A 21,734-nucleotide genomic window follows, 5' to 3' on the forward strand; every position below is an offset into this window, starting at 1 on the left:
TCAAACAAAGCTGGTCTTGTACTTGTAATGAACCACTGGGTTGGATTGGATTGGATTAGATATGCCTTTATTAGTCTCGCAGTGGAGTGTATACAGAGAAAGAGGTTAGCAAAGAAGAAGTGGGACACTGAGAGGACAGACGAGAGTAGACAGCAGTACAAGGAGATGCAGCGCACGGTTAAAGTAAAGGTGGCAAAGGCCAAACAAGAGGCCTATGATGACTTATATGCTCGGCTGGACAGCAAGGAAGGTGAGACTGATCTTTACAGGCTGGCGAGACAGAGAGACAAAGATGGTAAGGACCTGCAGCAGGTTCGGGTGATTAAGGATAGCGATGGCAATGTATTAACAGGTGCCAGTAGTGTGATGGCAAGATGGAAAGAGTACTTTGAATAATTGATGAATGAGGAAAATGAGAAGGAACAAAGAGTAGAAGATGTGACTGTTGTGGACCAAGACGTGGCAAGCATTAGCAAGGATGAAGTGAGGAGGGCGCTGAAGAGGATGACGGGGGGAAAGGCACTCGGGCCTGATGATTTACCAATCGAGGTATGGAAGTGTCTTGGAGAGTTGGCGGTGGTGTTCCTGATTGGGTTATTCAACAAGATCTTAGACGGTGAACAGATGCCTGAAGAATGGAGACGAAGTGTACTCGTGCCCATTTTTAAGAACAAAGGAGATGTGCAGAGTTGTACTAACTACAGAGGAATAAAGTTGATGAGCCATACAATGAAACTCTGGGAAAGAGTGGTTGAAGCTAGACTAAGAGCAGAAGTGAACATTTGTGAGCAGCAGTATGGCTTCATGCCAAAAAAGAGTACGACAGATGCAATGTTTGCTTTAAGAATGCTGATAGAGAAGTACAGATAAGGTCAGAAGGAATTGCATTTTCTTTTTCTAGATCTGGAGAAAGCGTATGACAGGGTGCCCAGAGAAGAGCTGTGGCATTGCATGAGGAAGTCTGGAGTGACGGAAAAGTATGTTAGAGTGGTACAAGACATGTATTATGACTGTAAGACAGTTGTGAGGTGTGCTGTCGGTATGACTGAGGAATTCAAGGTGGAGGTGGGACTCCACCAGGGGTCAGCTCTGAGCCCCTTCTTGTTTGCTATGGTGATGGACAGGCTGACAGACGATATTAGACAAGAATCTCCTTGGACCATGATGTTTGCAGATGACATTGTGATCTGTAGCGAGAACAGTGAACAGGTGGCGGAGAAACTAGAGCTGTGGAGATATGCCCTGGAAAGGAGAGGAATGGAGATCAGTCGCAGCAAGACGGAATATATGTGTGTGAATGAGAGGGATCCAAGTGCAAGAGTGATGCTACAGGGAGAAGAGATAAAGAAGGTGGAGGATTTTAAGTACTTGTGGTCAACTGTCCAGAGCAAAGGAGAGTGTGGAAAAGAGGTGAAGAAGCGTGTCCAGGCAGGCTGGAGCGGCTGGAGAAAAATGTCAGGTGTGATGTGTGATAGAAGGGTTTCAGCTAGGATGAAAGGAAAAGTGTATAAAACAGTGGTGAGACCAGCCATGATGTTTGGACTGGAGACAGTGCCACTGAAGAAAAGACAGGAAGCAGACCTGGAGGTAGCAGAGCTGAAGATGTTGAGGTTTTCTTTGGGAGTGACCAGGTTGGATAGGATCAGGAATGAGTACATTAGAGGGACAACTCATGTTAGAGGCTTTGGAGAGAAAGTCAGAGAGGCCAGACTGAGATGGTTTGGACATGTCCAGAGGAGAGAGAGTGAGTATATCGGGAGAAGGATGCTGAGTCTTGAACTGCCAGGCAGGAGACCGAGAGGAAGACCGAAGAGGAGGTTTATGGATGTGGTCAAAGAGGACATGAAGGTAGCTGGTGTGAGAGAACAGGATGCACAAAACCGGATAGATGGAGGACATTGATTCGCTGTGGCGACCCCTGAGGGGAAAAGCCGAAAGGAAAAGAAGAGTCTCGCAGTGGGGAAATTTACATTTCACATGATGGATGTCAATGGAAGAAAGATGGCCTTCTTTGGGGACTTTTTCCTTCTTGAATTTATTAGCTGTGGGATAACTACAGATATTTTTTTCCTGGTTTAAATATACCATGGAGAAAATGGGATTTGTTTTTAACCCAAACCAAGACTACACCGTTTGCTTACTAACACATGAAGATACACTAATAAAACTAGCTTATTTCAAATAAGATAACTAAGCAACAGTGACAAACATACAAAAGTATACCTTGTGAACAACACGGTTCTCTTGACATATCTGCGACGTCCTTTTAATGATTTTGATTTTATTTTGATTGCCACACGCCCCCCTCCATCCCCTTACACCCCCTTTGCTTGAATAAAACATGCAATAACAAGATGTTGTGGCCGCGTTGGAGCGGTGGAATGGGGTTTAGCAGAGTTTGAGTAATGTGCTCGCTTCTAAAGAGCTCGTAAAGGGAATTGGGCTCCTGGGTTGTTTGGGAAGTTGGAAGCTTTGAGTGCCGGGTGTAGTTTTGGCTCAACCAATCTGGCGCAGAACAAGGAGAATCCAGAGGGAGCTTTGTGCTAGTCCTTCTACATGATTCACACTATATCATTGCTTTGTTATTCAAAGTGGAGAACTCTTCCGATAATGCATTCAGGATGATTATATAGCTATAAACTGGGGCTGACCATCCCCTTACACCCTACCCCGAAAAAAGCGACGGCTCGTGCTTTGTCCTGTTTTGGTATATTACTACCCACTTTCTTCAGATTATGATTGAGAAAAAAACTTCATGTTGAGTTGATTTCTCAGCCCTCTGTGAGTACTAATAGTTTCCTATAGGGTTTAAATGTGTTTACTTGGAAGATCAAATACTTCACTTTCTCTTCAGCAGGCCCCTGAGGCCATTTGTCCCAGCGTTTACTCTCCCCCCGGGACACATTATTTTCTCACTACAGTGTTGCACAATTTTCAACAATCCCACACTTCACTGTCCATTTATGGCCTACTCCGAGGGGACACAGCCAAGAGTTTGAAAGTGCGCAATGAGGACCAGATCAGAAATAGCAAATATGTGACATGTTTTTGCATATTTCATGAACTCATTCACTGTCAGATGTGCAAAAATGTGCCCACTCCAGGGCCAGGGTTTTTGTCATTGTCACTTGAATGCCAGGACCCACAAAATATTGAGTTTATTGAGTTATATGAGCTTGAAATTAGGGCAGATGTCCAAAATACAATGCAATACATACATATTGGTTTATAGAGCGGAACAAAGCGCTAACATGGAAAAAAGGGAAATGCTCCCCTCTTGTGGAAAAGAAAAAACATTGCTAGAGGCCATGGCCAACGCTTTATCGGCACCCAAGCATGAAAAAACAAATCCCGAACAAATTTGGGAATGGGGCTCTACGTCATATTTTCAATTCCTGAATAAACTTGTGAATGACAGCGAATGAGTTAATATCTTCTTTTCCTTTCGGCTTTTCCCTTCAAGGGGTCACCACAGTGAATCAGTGTCCTCCATCTTCACAGGTTTGATTCGCATGTTTGTTTTGGCCAAGCTTTTACGTCGGATGCCCTTCCTGACACAACCCTCTCTATTTATCCGGGCTTGGGACTGGCACAAGAAGACACTGGCTTGTTCCCCCTATGGCTAGTTCAAGCAACTCCATTAATTTAATAAAGAGGAAGATGCTCAGAAAAAGTTTCAGCACCTTCATGATGGTATTCTTTGGATCAGTTGTTGCCTTCAGGACTAAAATGTCATGAGCCTCCATCCATCCATTTTCTAGACCGCTTGATCCTCATTTGGGTAACTGGGTGTGCTGGAGCCTATCCCAGCCATCTTCGAGCACCAGGCGCAGGACACCCTGAATTTGTTGCCAGCCAATCGCAGGGCCCACACAGAGACAAACAACTATTCAAACTCACACTCACACCTCAGGACAATTGGGAGTGTTCAATCAGCCTACCATGCATGTTTTTGGAATGTGGAAGGAAAACGGAGGACCGAGAGAAAACCCACGCGGGCCCGGGGAGAACATGCAAACTTCACACAGGGAGGCCCAAGCGGGACTCGAGCTCATAACCTCTGCACTGTGAAGCGGGCGTGTTCACTAGTCGACTACCAGGCAGCCCTATCCATTCATAATCATCATTAAATATAATAAGTACCAACATGCTTGTCAAACAACGTATGTGATTATTGGCTTAAAAACACAAAGATGTGTCCCAAAATACTGAAGCAGCTCTTTTTTTCATTCTACGTCCATTGTCTTGTTTGTCCCCAGGTAACCAGATGACAAAGAAATATTGGCCAAAAGAGAAGGAATAGTTTCAATGTTTTTGACAGCTTTACTCAATGCCCAGACTTAAAACCTACTCAGTATGTAATTCTGCATTTTGATACCTTATAAAGAGGAAGCTAAAGGGATTATATAAACCAACATGAAATTGTCAAACCGAAGCCCAAGTTTTTTCAGTCGACATTTATGAAATAAAATAATTGACCTCCGCCCCAGTACATTTAGAGGGAAGGATACTGGCTCAATGTTTAGACAGAACGCTCATTTAACATTGCGCTAACTTTTTGGCATTCCTGGCCGTGTTCTGAGAGACTGCGCTGTGGAGCTCACAGATGTCTTCACGGACATCTTCAACACCTCTCTGAGCCAGGCTGTTGTGCCCACGTGCCTCAAAGCCACCACCATTATCCCGGTCCCGAAGAAGTCGTCCCCCACCTGCCACAATGACTACCGCCCGGTCGCACTCACTCCCATCCTCATGAAGTGCTTCGAGCGGCTAGTTATGAACCACATCAAGGCTGCCCTCCCCCCCAACCATGACCCCTTCCAATTTGCATATCGGCCCAACCGCTCGACCGATGATGCCATCTCCACTGCTCTCCACACAGCACTCACCCACCTGGAGACCAGAGACTCCTACGTCAGAATGCTGTTCATCGACTCCAGCTCAGCATTCAACACAATCATCCCCCAACAACTCACCGATAAACTGAGCAAACTGGGGATCAGCACCTCCCTGTGTAACTGGCTGCTGGACTTCCTGACGGGGAGACCACAGGCAGTCAGAGTTGGCGACAACACTTCCAGCACCATCACGCTGAACACAGGGGCCCCCCAGGGGTGTGTGCTGAGCCCCCTCCTCTTCACTCTGCTCACGCACGACTGCTCACCATCATCACCCAGCTCCAACCTCTTCATAAAGTTTGCGGATGACACAACTGTGGTGGGCCTCATCAACAACGACGAGGAGACAGCCTACAGGGACGAGGTCAGCCGCCTGGCCACGTGGTGCAAGGACAACAATCTTCGTCTGAATGTGGAGAAGACGAAGGAGATTGTTGTGGACTTCAGGAGAGTGCGCCCCCAGCATGCTCCACTAACCATCGACGGTGCTGCAGTGGAGAGAGTGAGCAGCACCAAGTTCCTGGGAGTGCACATATCCGAAGACCTGTCCTGGAGCCACAACACGGCATCAATGGCCAAGAGATCCCACCAGCGCCTGTAATTCCTCCGCAAGCTCAAAAGAGTTGGAGCCCCGACCCCCATCACGACCTCCTTCTACCGCGGTACCATAGAGAGCATCCTGACCAGCTGTATCACCGTGTGGTACGGCGCCTGCACCGTGTCCTGCCGTAAGACTCTGCAGCGCAACGTGAGGACAGCTGAGAAGATCATCGGTGTCTCTCTCCCCCCCCTTCAGGACATCTACAACACCCGCCTCACCCGCAGAGCCATCCGGATCGCTGGCGATCCCACCCACCCCTCCCACAGCCTCTTCAGCCTGCTGCCATCGGGTCGGAGACTGCGGAGTCTCCGAGCCAAGACCAGCAGGCTCAAGGACAGTTTCTGCCACCAGGCAGTCCGGAGACTCAACTCCCTCCCAGACCTGCCCAGCCTGCCCCTTCCCACTGCCACACTCACCGAACTCTGAGTACACGCTACATGCTGTACGATTACCCTGAACTCTATTTTTTTCTTCTTTCTCATTTTTTTCTGCAAGACCTCACTTCAACCCTTTCTTGTTGTTCGTTTTTGCATTACTACATTACGTCACTTTATATACGTCACTTCCTCACTTTACATATGTCACTACCTCACTTTACATACGTCACTGCCTCACTTTCCATACGACACTACCTCACTTTACATACAGAAATTACATGTATTGTCTGTTGTCAATTGTATGTCTTTTTTAGCCACGTTATAAGTGCCTTGCATGTCTTGCACGCTGGGTCCGAGAGGACATTAATTTCATCTGTGCTGTATGTCATGCATATTAGCATATTTGACAATAAAGCTGACTTTGACTTGACTTGACTTTGACTTGGAGCACTCTAGCATCTTTTCAACGTCAAAGTTTCAAATGTCAATTAGACCAGTGGTCCCCAACCTTTTTTGCGCCACGGACCGGTTTAATGTCAGACAATATTTTCACGGACCGGCGGATAAAGAAACTTTCCAAAGACGTTTGTTTTTTACTCATTTTGCTAGCTTACGGTGTGCTAATTTTAGCGGTATGTATCACGTGACCAAGACAAGCGTTTTGACATGCGTCAAGAGTAAGTCATAGACGGATGTAATCTGGTAATTTTTCATTTTTCATTTTATGTAAATTATTTCTTCTTTCTGCGCGACCCGGTACCAAATGACCCACGGACCGCTACCGGTCCGCGGCCCGGGGGTTGGGGTCCTCTGAATTCAACGACCTGCCATTTTTTTAATCTATTTTTGTTTCAAGCTCCCATGCCATCAAAATGTTTTTTTTGCTGACTGTTTTTCCAGAACCTAGCTTAAAATGAGTGTACGTCTTGGTTAAGCCATTTGTCTATTGTATGCAATAGCTTTTCAAAGTCAAACTATGGAAAACATTTGGAATTTTAATTAGATGTTGGTGTGATGTCACAAGAGCCACTTGTCGAAAATATATGTCATTAAGTAAAGTGGACAACAAGTGGCATCAAGAGCATGTTTTTATACCTCCTGCTACCAATCCCGAGACAATACGAACAAACAAGAGTTTGCTGAGCAAAGTTTGCCTTTGTCATAAGTGCTCTTTTCCAAAAGTCTGTTTGACCCTACTGTGAAACAACCAAGCTCTAGTGTTAGCCCCTCATTATAAATACACGTACCCCTGAGATATATTTATATATATGTATGTATACCATGTGGTGGTCGGAGTACTCGGGGCAGTGACCCCCAAACTAGACGAGTGGTTGCAACAGATCCCGGGAACAACATCACATATCTCGGTCCAGAAAAGCGCAGTGCTAGGAACAGCACGGATACTGCGCAGAACCCTCAAGCTTCCTGGCCTCTGGTAGAGGACCCAAGCTAAAATGGGGGACAGACACCACCCATGGTGGGTTAGAAGATGATTTTATATATATATATATATATATATCTCCATCTTCTGCCGCTTATCCGGGGTCGGGTCGCGGGGGCATCAGCTTCAGTAGGGAAGCCCAGACTTCCCTCTCCGCATCCACTTCTTCACTTCTAACTCGTCCTGGCGGATCCCGAGGCGTTCGCATGCCTGCTGGGAGACATAGTCTTTCCAGCGTGTTCTGGGTCGTCCCTGGGGTCTCCTGCCAGTGGGGCATGCTCGGAACACCTCACCACTCGTCCTCGGGGCATCCTCTCGATGTGGAGGAGAAGCGGCTTGACTTTGAGTCCCTCCCGGATGACCGAGCTTCTCACCTTATCTCTAAGGGAGAGCCCGGACACCCTATGGAGAAAGCTCATTTCGGCCGCTTGCATCTGGGATCTCGTTCTTTCGGACACAACCCATAGTTCATGACCATAGATGAGGGTTGGGACGTAGATCGACCGGCTCAGCTCCTTCTTCACCACGTCAGATCGGTACAAAGTCCGCATCACAGCAGACACCGCACCGATCTGCCTGTCGACCTCTCGCTACCTTACACCCTCATTCGTGAACAAGACACCCAGATACTTAAACCTCCCCGACCCGGAGAGGGCACTCCACCCTTTTCCGACTGAGAACTATGGTCTCAGATTTGGAGGTGCTGATTCTCATCTCAACCGCTTCACATTCGGCTGTGAAACGCTCAAGAGAGAGTTGGAGAGCTCCACTTGAAGGCCCCAACAGTACTACATCATCTGCAAAAAGCAGAGATGCTATACTGAGGCCACCAAAACGGAAACCTTCAACGCTTCGGCTGCACCTAGAAATTCTGTCCATAAAGGTTATGAACAGAATCGGTGACAAAGGGCGGCCTTGGCGTAGCCCAACCCTCACTGGAAATTATTCCGACTTATTGCCGGCAATGCGAACCAGACTCTGACATCGGTCGTATAGGGACCGAACTGCCCGTATCAGGCGCCCCTGTACCCCATACTCCCGAAGCACCCCCCACAGAACTCCACGAGGGACACGGTCAAACGCTTTCTCCAAGTGCACAAAACACATGTAGACTGGTTGGGCGAATTCCCATGCACCCTCGAGGACCCTGCCTCATGTTTTGGACACTCGAGTGAAGAGAGGGGCGGAGCTGTCTACTGATCACCACCTGGTGGTGAGTAGGCTCCGTTGGTGGGGGAAGATGCCAGTCCGACCTGGAAGACCCAAACGTGTTGTGAGGGTTTGTTGGGAACGTCTGGCGGAATCCCCTGTCAGAAGGAGTTTCAACTCCCACCTCCGGCAGAACTATACACATGTCCCGGGGGAGGTGGGGGACATTGAGTCCGAATGGACCATGTTCCGTACCTCCCTTGCTGAGGCGGCAAATCAGAGTTGTGGCCGTAAGGTGGTTGGTGCCTGTCGTGGCGACAACCCCCGTACTCACTGGTGGACACCAGTAGTAAGGGATGCCGTGAAGCTGAAGAAGGAGTCCTACCGGGCCTATATAGCCTGTGGGACCCCTGAAACAGCTGACAGGTATCGATTAGCCAAGCGTAATGCAGCCTCTGTGGTCGCCGAGGCAAAAACACAGGCATGGGAAGAATTTGGTGAGGACATGGAAGCCGACTTCCGGGCCGCTTCGAGAAAATTCTGGTCCACCATCCGGCGTCTCAGGAGGGGAAAGCAGTGCACCACTAACACTATGTACAGTGAGGAAAGGGGCGCTGCTGACCTCGACTCGAGACGTCGTGAACCGGTGGGCAGAGTACTTGGCGGACTTCCTCAACTCCAACACGCCTTCCTTGGAGGAAGCAGTGTCTAGGGACTCCGAGCTGGGCTCGGAGTCCCTAGGTGGGCTAGGTCACCAAGGTGGTTAAAAAGCTCCTTGGTGGAGAGGCCCCGGGGGTGGATGAGATCCGACCGGAGTTCCTAAAGGCTGGGTCTTCCAGGTCGGACTGGCATCTTCCCCCACCAACGGAGCCTACTCACCACCAGGTGGTGATCAGTAGACAGCTCCACCCCTCTCTTCACTCGAGTGTCCAAAACATGAGGCCGCAAATCCAATGATACAACTATAAAGTCAATCATCGAACTGCGAACAAGGGTGTCCTGGTGCCACGTGCACATATGGATACCCTTATGTTTGAATAAAGTGTTTGTTATAGACAATCCGTGTCGAGCACAGAAGTCCAATAACAAAACACCGCTCCTGTTCTGATCGGCGGGGGCATTCCTCCCAATCACGCCCCTCCAGGTCTCACTGTCATTGCCCACATGAGCATTGAAATCGCCCAGCAGAACAAGGGAGTCCCCAGGAGGAGTGCTCTCCAGCACACTGCCTAAGGTCTCCAAAAAGGGTGGGTACACTGAACTGCTGTTTGGTGCATATGCACAGACAACAGTCAGAAAACGTCCACCCACACGAAGGCGGAGGGAAGCAACCCTTTCATCTACCGGGGTGAATCTCAACGTACAGGCGGTGAGCCGGGGTGCAATAAGTATGCCGACACCTGCTCTACGCCTCTCACCGTTGGCAACTCCAGAGTGGAAGAGAGTCCAACCCCTTTCGAGAGGGCTGCCTCTCCCGTTCGTTCTCCACCCGCTGTTATTCTCTAATCACGGACACGGGGCATTTATACGGTTCGTGATCGCCTCGCCAATGCCGGATGATTGACTCACCTCGCCACCGTACCTGGACTCTTCCTACGAGGCGCGAGTGTATCCGGTCCGAGGTATTTTCCCTGCGTCCCGTAAATGTATGTCATCTTCTGGGATTGCGTAATTTTGCACCCTCGTGTGCCATTTGCTTTTTGCCGTAGTAAGCGGGTCGGATCACCCCCTGCCTTCTTACTCGCTGTGTTTTCTTTTATTTGTGAATAAACATCCTGCTTGGGTAGTACGTGTCTGCTTTGGGGTCCCACACATTCCACTACGTTCCGACGAGTCAGCTGCCGTCACTCTCGCTCGGAACCTGACAGCTACGGTTGACTCGGCTACAGGATGTTCTTTTCTCTTAAAATATCTATCCAATGACACTTGCTCTCACTCCCACAGTCACATTACTAGATTTCACAGCCTCCTTATTCTTTAATATCGTACTGATCGTAGATTTCGCCATGCTGTATTCCCTCGCCAGATCAGACACTCGCACACCTCCTTCATATTTTGCGATTATTTCTTTCTTAAATGCAATAGTTGTACGCACTACTTTTCTTTTGTCACTTTAAGCAGCACTTACTTTCTTTGGAGGCATGATTAGGGGCTAAAACTCTTCGTACACCTATATTAAACGCTAGAGTAAAACGCAGCACGTCCGCTAGTGACAACAGTTGGTCACGAACAGAGCGATACACCCATGCGCCGCTCAGCTCCCCACCCTCGCGTACGCACTCACGCGTCGTATTGGCGTTCGAACACCGATTGATGTTCAAACGCCGAAGCAAGAATATCTCAAAGCACCAGAGCAGCTTGATGAAAAATGGGCTACTGGAACAAAGCGGAGATGGACGAGATGCGATAACATGGCTCTGTTGGAATGCTACTACTCAAGCAACCCTAGTCAGTGGGGTTACATGCGGAGAATGGGGGCTGAATGGTTACTTCGAAACCCACAGTCACGGTTGACCACGAAACAACTAGTAGCTCAGTGTTCCAATATCCACAAACGGCAATTGCTATCACAACTTGAGATTGATGAGGTACAACACAAATTCAGAGGTGAAGGGCCCCAGGCTGCCCCATCAGAGTAAGAGGTTCAACCAGAGATTGGGAGGCAAGCCCCAATGAATGATGAAATTGGGAAGCCAGCCCCAATGAATGAAATGCTGAGCGAGGCAGCAACAGACCTGAGAGATAAGATCATGGCAAGAATGAAGACTGGGCAACTAAGAAACCGATTACAACGGCTCTGTGAAGTACCACCTGAAAGTCTCATGGAAACTGTGAATGCAGCACTGAGAACGATCCCGACCGGAACGATCACGGAAACCAATGAGCTGATATACGCCTCAGCATTAGTGATCCTAGAGATGCTTGGCTACAAGAGCAACCATGAGAGCCACGAGATTCATTACCCACCATGGAAAAGACGGTTGGAGGCTAAGATCAAGGCGGCTCGGAAAGATGTGAGTCAATTGACGGAGACCCAGAGAGGTGTGAATAAAAGGCCAATACCCAAGAGGTACATGCAGATAACCATACCTGAAGCACTCGAAGCTGCCAAACAAAGGCTCCAGGCCTTGTCCAGTTGCCTAAAGAGGTACACGAAAGAGAATGAGGCCAGAAGAATAAACAGGCTGTTCGCAACACAACCTGCAAAAGTGTACGCTCAGTGGCAGGGTTCTAACAGCAGAGCAGACCCTCCAAGGCTGGAAACTGAAAGATACTGGAAAGGCATATGGGAGAAGGAGATCGCACATAACAGCAGTGCACAATGGCTGGTGACTCTGAAAGAGGAGCACAGCTACCTCCCTGAACAGAACCCAGTTACCATCACAGCGGCAGATATAGAAGAAAGAGTCTCAGGTATGAAAAACTGGGCGGCACCAGGCCCGGATATGGTCCACACCTACTGGCTAAAGAAACTCACAGCTCTTCACGAGCGCCTAGCAGCACAAATGAACCAGATGCTGAATGATGGGACTCACCCAGGATGGCTAACCGAAGGGCGAACAATCCTGATCATGAAGTGCATGAAGGGTGCAGTTCCTTCCAACTATCGGCCAATAACCTGTCTCTCCACAACATGGAAGCTCATGTCAGGCATCATTGCGGCTAAGATAAGTGGACACATGGATCAATACATGAGCAAAGCACAGAAAGGCATTAGTAGAGATACTAGAGGTGCCAAACATCAGCTGCTGGTTGACAGAACAGTCGCACAAGACTGCAGGTCCCGATATACCAACCTGTGCACAGCCTGGATTGATTACAAGAAAGCATATGACTCAATGCCACACACATGGATCACTGAATGCTTGGAGTTGTATAAGGTCAACGGGACCCTGAGAGCCTTCGTTGCAAACTTGATGAAGATGTGGAAAACCACACTTGAAGCCAATGGCAAGCCACTAACGCAAGTGTCCATCAAATGTGGCATATACCAAGGTGATGCACTCTCCCCGCTGCTGTTCTGCATAGGACTGAACCCTCTCAGCCAGATATTCGCCAAGACAGGTTCATACCGCCTCAGAAATGGAGCTACGATCAGTTACCTCCTCTACATGGATGACATAAAGCTGTATGCTAAGAGCGAAAGGGACATAGACTCCCTGATGCACACAACCAGGATCTACAGCAGTGATATCGGAATGTCATTCGGGATGGAGAAATGTAGTCGGATGGTGACTAAGAGGGGCAAGGTAGTCCACACTGAAGGGGTCTCACTCCCTGAAGGAACAATAGCAGACATTGAAAACAGCTACAAGTACCTTGGTATACCACAGCCCAATGGCAACCTCGAACTAGCAAAAGGAAAGCGGCTACGACCAAATACCTCCAGCGGGTGAGGCAAGTCCTCAGAAGCCAGCTCAATGGCAAGAACAAGACCCGGGCAATAAACAGCTATGCCCTGCCAGTGATCAGATACCCTGCTGGAATAATAAGGTGGCCAAAGGAAGAGATCCAGACCACGGATGTTAAGACCCGAAAACTCCTCACCATGCATGGAGGGTTCCATCCCAAGTCCAGCACCCTGAGACTGTACACAAGCCGTAAGGAAGGAGGCCGGGGACGAGTGAGTGTGAGAGCCACTGTCCAGGATGAAACATCCAAGCTCCATAAATACATCAAAGAGAAGGCTCCAACGGATGATGTACTCAGAGAATTTCTCAGACAATGGGGAACAGAGGATGAGGTGCTGGATGAGGGACAATCATAGGAGGAAAAGCCCCTACACGGGATGTACCACCGAACCATAGCAGAAGTGGCTGATCTCAAGAAGTCCTATCAGTGGCTAGAGAGGGCTGGCCTAAAGGACAGCACAGAGGCACTCACACTGGCTGCCCAAGAGCAGGCCCTGAACACCAGAGCCATCGAGGCAGGGATATACCACACCAGACAAGACCCAAGGTGTAGGTTGTGCAAAGAGGCACCTGAGACAATCCAACACATAACTGCAGGGTGTAAGATGCTTGCAGGGAAATAACCAGGTGGCTGGCATAGTCTACCGAAACATCTGCGCGGAGTATGGACTGGAAACCCCAAGGTAAAATGGAAAACACCTCCCAAGGTGGTGGAGAATGACCGAGCAAGGATCTTGTGGGACTTCCAGATACAGACTGACAAGATGGTAATGGCCAACCAACCAAATATCGTGCTCATAGATAAAGGGGAAAGGAAAGCCGTTGTCGTGGATGTAGCGGTCCCGAGTGATGGAAACATCAGAAAGAAGGAACATTAGAAAATCGAGAAATACCAAGGGCTCAGAGAGGAGCTGGAGAGAGCCTGGAAGGTAAAGGTGACAGTCGTGCCTGTAGTGGTCGGAGCACTCGGGGAAGTGACCCCCCAAACTCGACGAGTGGTTGCAACAGATCCCGGGAACAACATCGGACATCTCGGTCCAGAAAAGCGCAGTGCTGGGAACAGCACGGATACTGCGCAGAACCCTCAAGCTTCCTGGCCTCTGGTAGAGGACCCGAGCTGAAATGGGGGACAGACACCACCCATGGTGGGTGAGACAAGGATTTATATATATATATATATATATATATATATATATATATATATATATATATATATATATATATATATATATATATATATATATATATATATATATATATAAAATGCAACAATTCATTTTGGCCATTGTTTACTTGAGCTCGATGTGTGGACACGAGAGAGCAAAAGCTGCGAGTGCACACAAACTAGGCTGCAGAAGTGACTGCTGATTTGCTTTGACGAGCTCTGGCTCTCGTGCGCACCGACAGGCCCCCGTCCGCGTCCGGGCATTGGTCCACTGCACGCCTGCTGACGCACTCTTCCACAGCCATTGCTCTTCCGTGTCACAACAGAATGTTCGCGCGTCACCTCATATTTGACTTGGCTGTTAGCTGATCATAAAAAGTGTTTATTGATACTTGTTCGTGGTTTAAACCTTACATGTCAACAAAACCAAATATGCACCCTTGTGCATTCATCATTTTGCTGCATAGAACGCTGGCACAGGCCCCCGGGTAAATCAGATGATTGTGAGCTCTTCAGGGCTAAGATTATTCAAAGTTGCTGCCGTTAATTTAACACAAATGTTTGCCAAGCAGTTTGAAAAGGCATCACAATCTGTGTTGTTATGAACGACATGGGGATCTGGCCTTTTTCTCCCAGTAACCTCTGTGATTGACTCTGTCTACAGCTTGTGAACAGTTGACCTTCGTGTTGACCTTCATGAATCTTTTGGACTCTGGTCATAATTTAACCATTTTGAAAAAAAAAGTATTTTCCAATCAAAGCCTTCATCATATCAATACAAATATTTGGCATTGAGAGTGTTTTCCCAGAAAACAACAGAGTCAGATGTTGCTCATAACCTGTGAAGAAAGGTTAGCACAAACAATAAGCTGCCTTGGGAAAGTGAACTAGTTCTTTTGTTATGGCAGGAAAAAAATAGAACATGGAAAATTGAAACATTTGGATATTTGGATTTGAAATGTTTTCCTCATCTCTTAAAGCACATAAACCGGAGTTTACTTTTTCTAGCCAATACCAGAACTTACCAATTATATTAAAATGTATATGTTGCGAGTATACCTGGCTAGCAGCCTGAGTAAAAATAAAACAATAAAACAATATTTTTTTATGTATTTATGTCTTTATTGATTTATATATTGGGCGGCCTGGTAGTCGAGTGGGTAGCACGCCGGCTTCACAGTGCAGAGGTCGCCGGTTCGCGTCCCGGTCCGGCCTCCCTGTGTGGAGTTTGCATGTTCTCCCCGGACCCGCGTGGGTTTTCTCCGGGTCCTCCGGTTTCCTCCCACACTCCAAAAACATGCATGGCAGGCAGATTGACCACTCCAAATTGTCCCTAGGTGTGAGTGTGAGAGTGACTGTTGTACGTCTTTGTGTGCCCTGCGATTGGCTGGCAACCAATTCAGGGTGTCCCCCGCCTTGTGCCCGAAGACAGCTGAGATAGGCTCCAGCAACCCCCGTTACCCAAATGAGGAATAAGCGGTACGGAAAATGAGATGAGATGATTTATATATTGATTGATTTATCTATCTATTTCATTATTACATAAATAACAAAACAAATACATGTAAATAAAAAAATAGAATAATAATATACTTAAATGAATAAATAATAAATCAATAAAAAGAAAGAAAATGAAAATAAATCAAGATAGATGGTATTAAGATGTTTTTATGTAAATACTATATTTTTGGTGTGTGTATAATTTTTGCAGCAAGCCAGACATGAACATTTTTGAAATACCAAAGATGGTGGGTTAATTAAATCCTTCAAATCAAAATAAAACTCTACAGGCCAATAAAATTAATATTTAGTCATTGTTCAGCTCACACTGTTGTGGTGCTTTGTGTGTATTATTCTTGCAAATTCAGTTTATATAGGTTGACATTTCTCGCCAGTCTGTCCCAATACTGACAGAATATTCGACATAAACTATAATGACAGTGTGCGCCAATAAAATTCAAAGCCAAACAGCACTTTTATATGCGGCAAAGTCCAGTTCAAGAGTTAATCAGAGTGGTGCAATGTTTTTGTTTTTTTTTTTTTTTTTATCATGAGAAAAACATGATATGAATGAGTAAGCCGCCAATGCCTCATGATCCAAATTAGGAATAATTCACCAATACTGATACTTGATATCAATGCTTGTCAAAAATAATAATAAAAAAAACGAAGCCAGTCTATGGAGTTTCACAGACTTGTAGAGTCCATCCTTTAAATTATCACGAGTTGACACAATTTACTGGCATGTTACTAATAATGGAATTTATGAAATCTCAGGTTTGTTAAGAATCTTGAGGCTCATATTTCATTGTAGCAGCACGGTGCGCAACTGTTTAACACGCCCGCCTCACACTCCAGCGTTCCAGGGTTCAAACCCAGAATGCGTATTCTTCAAGTCCATCCATCCATCCAAGTTCTCCATCCATAACCTTGCCCCTCCCTATCTTTCTGACCTGCTTCAAATCTCTGTTCCCTCTCGGTCCCTCAGATCCTCATCCTCCCTTCACCTCTATGTGCCCTCTGCCCGTCTCACCACGATGGGATGCAGAGCTTTCTGCTCCCAAACTCTGGAATTCTCTTCCACCCAACATCCGTAATGTTGACTCCCTCCCTATTTTCAAGGCTCACCTCAAAACCCACTTGTTTAAAATTGCTTTAAATGTATAGTTCTATCTGCTATTTTGTTATTTATCATTTTACTTATGGTTTTATTGTTATGTGCTTTGTTTTATTGTTTTTATTGTAAAGTGTCCTTGGGTGTTTTGAAAGGCGCTTGAAATAAAATGTATTATTATTATTACTCTAGTTTACTCACAGATTCCAAAAAGCATACATGGTAAAATGTGTCAAATTGTCCCTCGGTGTGATTGTGAATGGTTGTTTGTGTCCTGCAATTGGCCGGTGTACCCCAGAGACTCGGCAAAAAGAGCTGGGATGGGCTTCAAATAATTGCAATTTGGACCATTTAATTGGGAGGTACCACTGTATTTATTTGCAGATGATCTAGATGGCCCGTGCGTGCAAGAGTGTGTTAAGATATGAGACCCACTAGGAGTCATTGTTTTCTTTGTTCCAACCAGATGTTCAGCAGAAGTCACATTCCCCTTTCAAAAATGTCAAATCAGCTTTGAAATAGCCCGAGAGACACATTAAGTGTGGCCAGCATACAACAGTGATCTGAACAGTAACGAGGTAATGCAAATCAGTTATTTGTGAAGAAAGAATAAACCCATGGATGAACACAGAACCGTTTTTGTACCGGACGACCCAAAAGTGGCAACAACTGCAGACTAGTAGGGAACATTCATATATATCAGATAGGAGGAAGGAAAATAATGTGAAATGTTCCCACATGTTGGGGCTGAATGGAGAGTACTCACATACACTCACATAAATTGTGTTCAAGCCAGCCTCAGGATATTTAAGCCAGCATAAACATACCATTTTTTTCTCACTTGCCTCCCTAGCTTTCTAGCAGCCGGTGTTAAAGGGAATGTAACATTGGGGGTGATAAAAATCTGATAACATTGTCTGTGCAAAACGAGAACTTGGGCAGTCCGGTGGCTCTATTCGCCGACATCCAAGACTGGGCCAAGCTTACTTGCCCAGACAGTCAGAATGATATGAAAGTTACCACCAGCTAACATAGGAGGGAGAAAAAAAGCCATGTTGTTTGGCTTGGTCTTTGCTAATGAGCCCATTCATGAAGCATCGGTGCACAGATGCAGATGTGCTGAACATGCTTAAACCTTATTTTGTTTAGGCTAAAATCGATGCATGTCGACCCAGACTACTGTGAACTACTTTGTGGATACATAAGGTCTAGAAGTAAACCTGTGATTCCTGTCTGTCTTTACGTGCATATCCTGGCATTGGACCAACCCTTGGTAATTTTTTGCTTCCACCTATGTGTTCTATTCTTACAAATTTAAGACCAATCTCAAGTGTTGAAAATGGAGGCTATGGGGGCTAACAGAAAAAACAAGTTTTTCATGTCCAGAACAAATGACATAAGATTGAACTGTACAACTGCACAAAATTGTTCCATAAAAAGAACTGAACATAGTGCAAAGTATAAAAATACAGTAGTAGATTGGATCAGATTGGATTCACCTTTATTAGTCTTGCAGTGGGAAATTTTATATTTCACAGCATCAAAATGATGAAAGTAAGCGGAAAGGAAAGGGAGAAGTAGAACGTGTAGTACGTGTCACTGTATTTACTCTCCATAAGGTGTATCTTGAAATTACTGAACAAAGTTTGCCGGATTCGTCTAGTAACTCTTTAATAAACTATCTCCCACTTGGAAGATTCCAATTGTGTCTAAGTATCTTGTAGTTAAACATTGTGTGTGTTCAGCATACGATAATGGCAATGTTGCGTCAAAACATTTAAGATAAGTCCCACATTGGGGACATTTGCAATCTACAGCAGCAAAATTAAAAAGGGTTGGGGGGGGGGCGTCAAAAAGAGAAAACAAAGTATTACATGCACAAAAATGACACCAAAAAGTTTCAGAAAAAAACGTAAAAGTACAGGTTGTTCAATTCAGTTCTCTAGCGCAAATATGTTCTTTTCTCCATTCCAGTCATCAGGTACCAGTGTCATGGTGGACATCGCAGTGATGGGAGAGGCGCATGGACTGATCACAGACCTGCTGGCTGACCCCTCTCTGCCCTCCAACACTTGCACTTCACTAAGGGCTGTCAGCAGCCTGCTCACCACCCAGCTCACCTTCCAGCCCTTGCACCGGCCACGCCCCGCTCCCCTGCTTTACCCCTGCGATGCCCATGTCTACTCCGACTCCGAGGAGGGACCCGAGAAGGGAGAGAAGTCGTCCATCCATAAGGTCAGGAAATTCAAGGAGGCTACATGTGGGGTGAAAAGCACAATTTCAGAATTGGGCCCAAACTTTCAAATGTATCGTTGTCTTTGGGAAATATGTGAAATTACCTTTAGATGGAACTGCGGTCCACTGTATTATGGCCCAAATAATTTAAAGGGCACAAATCGTTCTACGCACATGTTAATCTTTGAGCCCGTCTGCCCGCTAATGGCTGCTGCTGTAGACCTTTTAGCATTAAATGAAGGAAGTGTGTTTTCATAGAGTTGAGTGAAGAAAAATAGAGCATGTCTACTGCTTGGAGCTTGCTTCTCCCTTTCATAGCCACAGCTGTGTCAACATGACAGATGTGCAAAGTCAGATGTGTGTACGTGTGTACGTGTGTGCATGTGTGCGCGCAGCAGAAGAAAGAGGTGGTGAATGCGTATGTCAAAATGGTTGAAAAGACACAGTCATTTGTGTTAAAAAGTTGGATGTCGAACACAATTGAAACTTTTTAGTGTTTTTGAAGGCAACGCCCATCCTTGGCTATCCCTACATGAAACTAATCACATTGTCTGGACTCGACGGAGTGACCACTGAGTCTGCACTTTTTCAGACTCTCAGGATGACGATGTTCAACTCTGTCTGTGTAAGAGGAGAACTGTAGGAGGGAAGTTAGTCAGCAATGAAATTTATCCCCAAAATGTAACACCCTAAGAGCACGATGTTGGCTTTTCAAACTTTGCTTTTTTTTTAACAAACACAAACAGACTCTCTGCTTTGACATTTTGGTTTCAAACACAGCATTCATTTCCATCAATCCATCCATCCATTTTCTTCACCATATATGCTGTTTTGGTTTCTGGTGAGAGGGAGAATATTCCCATCTGACTTCAGATGTAAGGCAAACTACTGTATACCGTGGACTGTTTGTGAGACAATCACCGGGTGCCTTTGAAGACAAGTCACACTCACATTCATGACTGAGTCAGGGCGCTGAATCTTTAGATGCTGCAGGGAGGTCAGGTGAGCTACACCAGCCCGGAGGATGAAGCGGACATTCAGTTTCCGGGCTTTCGTTCTCCTGCTTTGTGCAAATCACAAAGCAACTATGCTCATGGGGCGAGATTTCTTGCTTTACTTTACATCACTGGCAGTTAATTTAACATCAAGCTGACCAGACAATTATGTTTCTTTTTGTTGCATATAAAAACAAATCAATAAAATAATAATACCATACAATACATATTGATCTATATATGCCTCAAGCTGTAACAAAGTGCTTAACCTGGACAGCTATCATATACAGGAAATAAAGCAGTCACAACGATAGTAGAAAGCACCAGGAAGCGAAACCAAGATAAAGTCGGAGTCATACTGAGTTGAATGCCAAAGAGTACAAGTGAGTTTTGAGATGGGTTTTAAAGATGGGCAGCGAGGGGGCTTGCCGAATATTCAGTGGCAAGTCATCCCAGAGAGTGGGACCAGCAACGGAAAAAGCTTGATCCTCTTGAGCCTCTGTTTAGTTTTTGGCATGTAATGTTAATGATAATGATTAAAAATAATAATAATCATTAACATCATCGTCGTCATCATCAATTGCGCCGTTGTGGGTGTGGGCACAGCCAACTTGCTTCCTGGTCTGTAATAGTGTTTTCTCTCATTCCCTTTAAATTCAGGTCAAAAGAGACGCACAGTCGACATGGCGAAGCACAAACCAACATAATTGAAGTTCATTCACCAAATACATTTTTAAGGAACTGCAACATCTCCACTTGCAGATGATGTAATTTTGTCTGTTGTAATGTGATTGTACGATTCTATGTGACCCCCTTTCGGCTAAAGTATTGTCTATTTTGAGCCACCAACTTCTCAGGTGTGCAAAGGGCATTGGGTGGTATGATCTGCCAAATTCCTAAACATGCTAAAGAAGGCTTAGCACCTACACTAAAATCAAACAGGCCACTTTTTACACATGAAGTGCCTTACATAATATAAGGTGTCCACAAGTTGGCTTTGTGCATGAGTATACACGGCCTGTTTTTTAGTTCAGGGAGTCAGGTTAGCGGAGTTTCATTCTTACGGTGATAACGTAACTCACATATTGACGGAATTCAGGTTGCACCATAGTCTATCCTGACGCAAAGCTAACACCGCAGTAAAGTCAATAATACAGTAAATGTTTTCATGGTCAAAATGACCATGCTCTGTCATACATATGAAGTCATCAGTTGAAAAATATGAAATTGGATAGATTTTCTTGTCCCGTTGTCATTAAAGGACAACCCACGTCACTTTTTTGTTTCCTACCAGCTAACATAGGAGGGAGAAAAAAAGCCATGTTGTTTGGCTTGGTCTTTGCTAATGAGCCCATTCATTAAGCATCGGTGCACAGATGCAGATGTGCTGAACATGCTTAAACCTTATTTTGTTTAGGCTAAAATCGATGCATGTCGACCCAGACTACTGTGAACTACTTTGTGGATACATAAGGTCTAGAAGTAAACCTGTGATTCCTGTCTGTCTTTACGTGCATATCCTGGCATTGGACCAACCCTTGGTAATTTTTTGCTTCCACCTATGTGTTGTATTCTTACAAATTTAAGACCAATCTCAAGTGTTGAAAATGGAGGCTATGGGGGCTAACAGAAAAAACAAGTTTTTCATGTCCAGAACAAATGACATAAGATTGAACTGTACAACTGCACAAAATTGTTCCATAAAAAGAACTGAACATAGTGCAAAGTATAAAAATACAGTAGTAGATTGGATCAGATTGGATTCACCTTTATTAGTCTTGCAGTGGGAAATTTTATATTTCACAGCATCAAAATGATGAAAGTAAGCGGAAAGGAAAGGGAGAAGT

At 45.8% G+C, this 21,734-nt stretch overlaps 1 protein-coding gene across 2 annotated transcripts in view; it reads left to right on the forward strand.

Annotated features, from left to right (window-relative positions):
* LOC148897968 (cGMP-inhibited 3',5'-cyclic phosphodiesterase 3A-like) overlaps positions 1 to 21,734 on the forward strand; it is a 100,958-nt gene that overhangs the window by 55,618 nt on the left and 23,606 nt on the right. For both annotated transcript variants that reach the window (XM_088996632.1, XM_088996631.1), the window contains exon 3: positions 18,632 to 18,892. In XM_088996632.1, the coding sequence (XP_088852758.1) occupies positions 18,632 to 18,892 (261 nt within the window). The remainder of the gene's footprint in view (positions 1 to 18,631; positions 18,893 to 21,734) is intronic.

This window comes from Hippocampus bargibanti, linkage group LG05, assembly GCF_051943395.1.
Source record: "Hippocampus bargibanti isolate YZ-2025 linkage group LG05, ASM5194339v1, whole genome shotgun sequence".
Classification (NCBI taxonomy): domain Eukaryota; kingdom Metazoa; phylum Chordata; class Actinopteri; order Syngnathiformes; family Syngnathidae; genus Hippocampus; species Hippocampus bargibanti.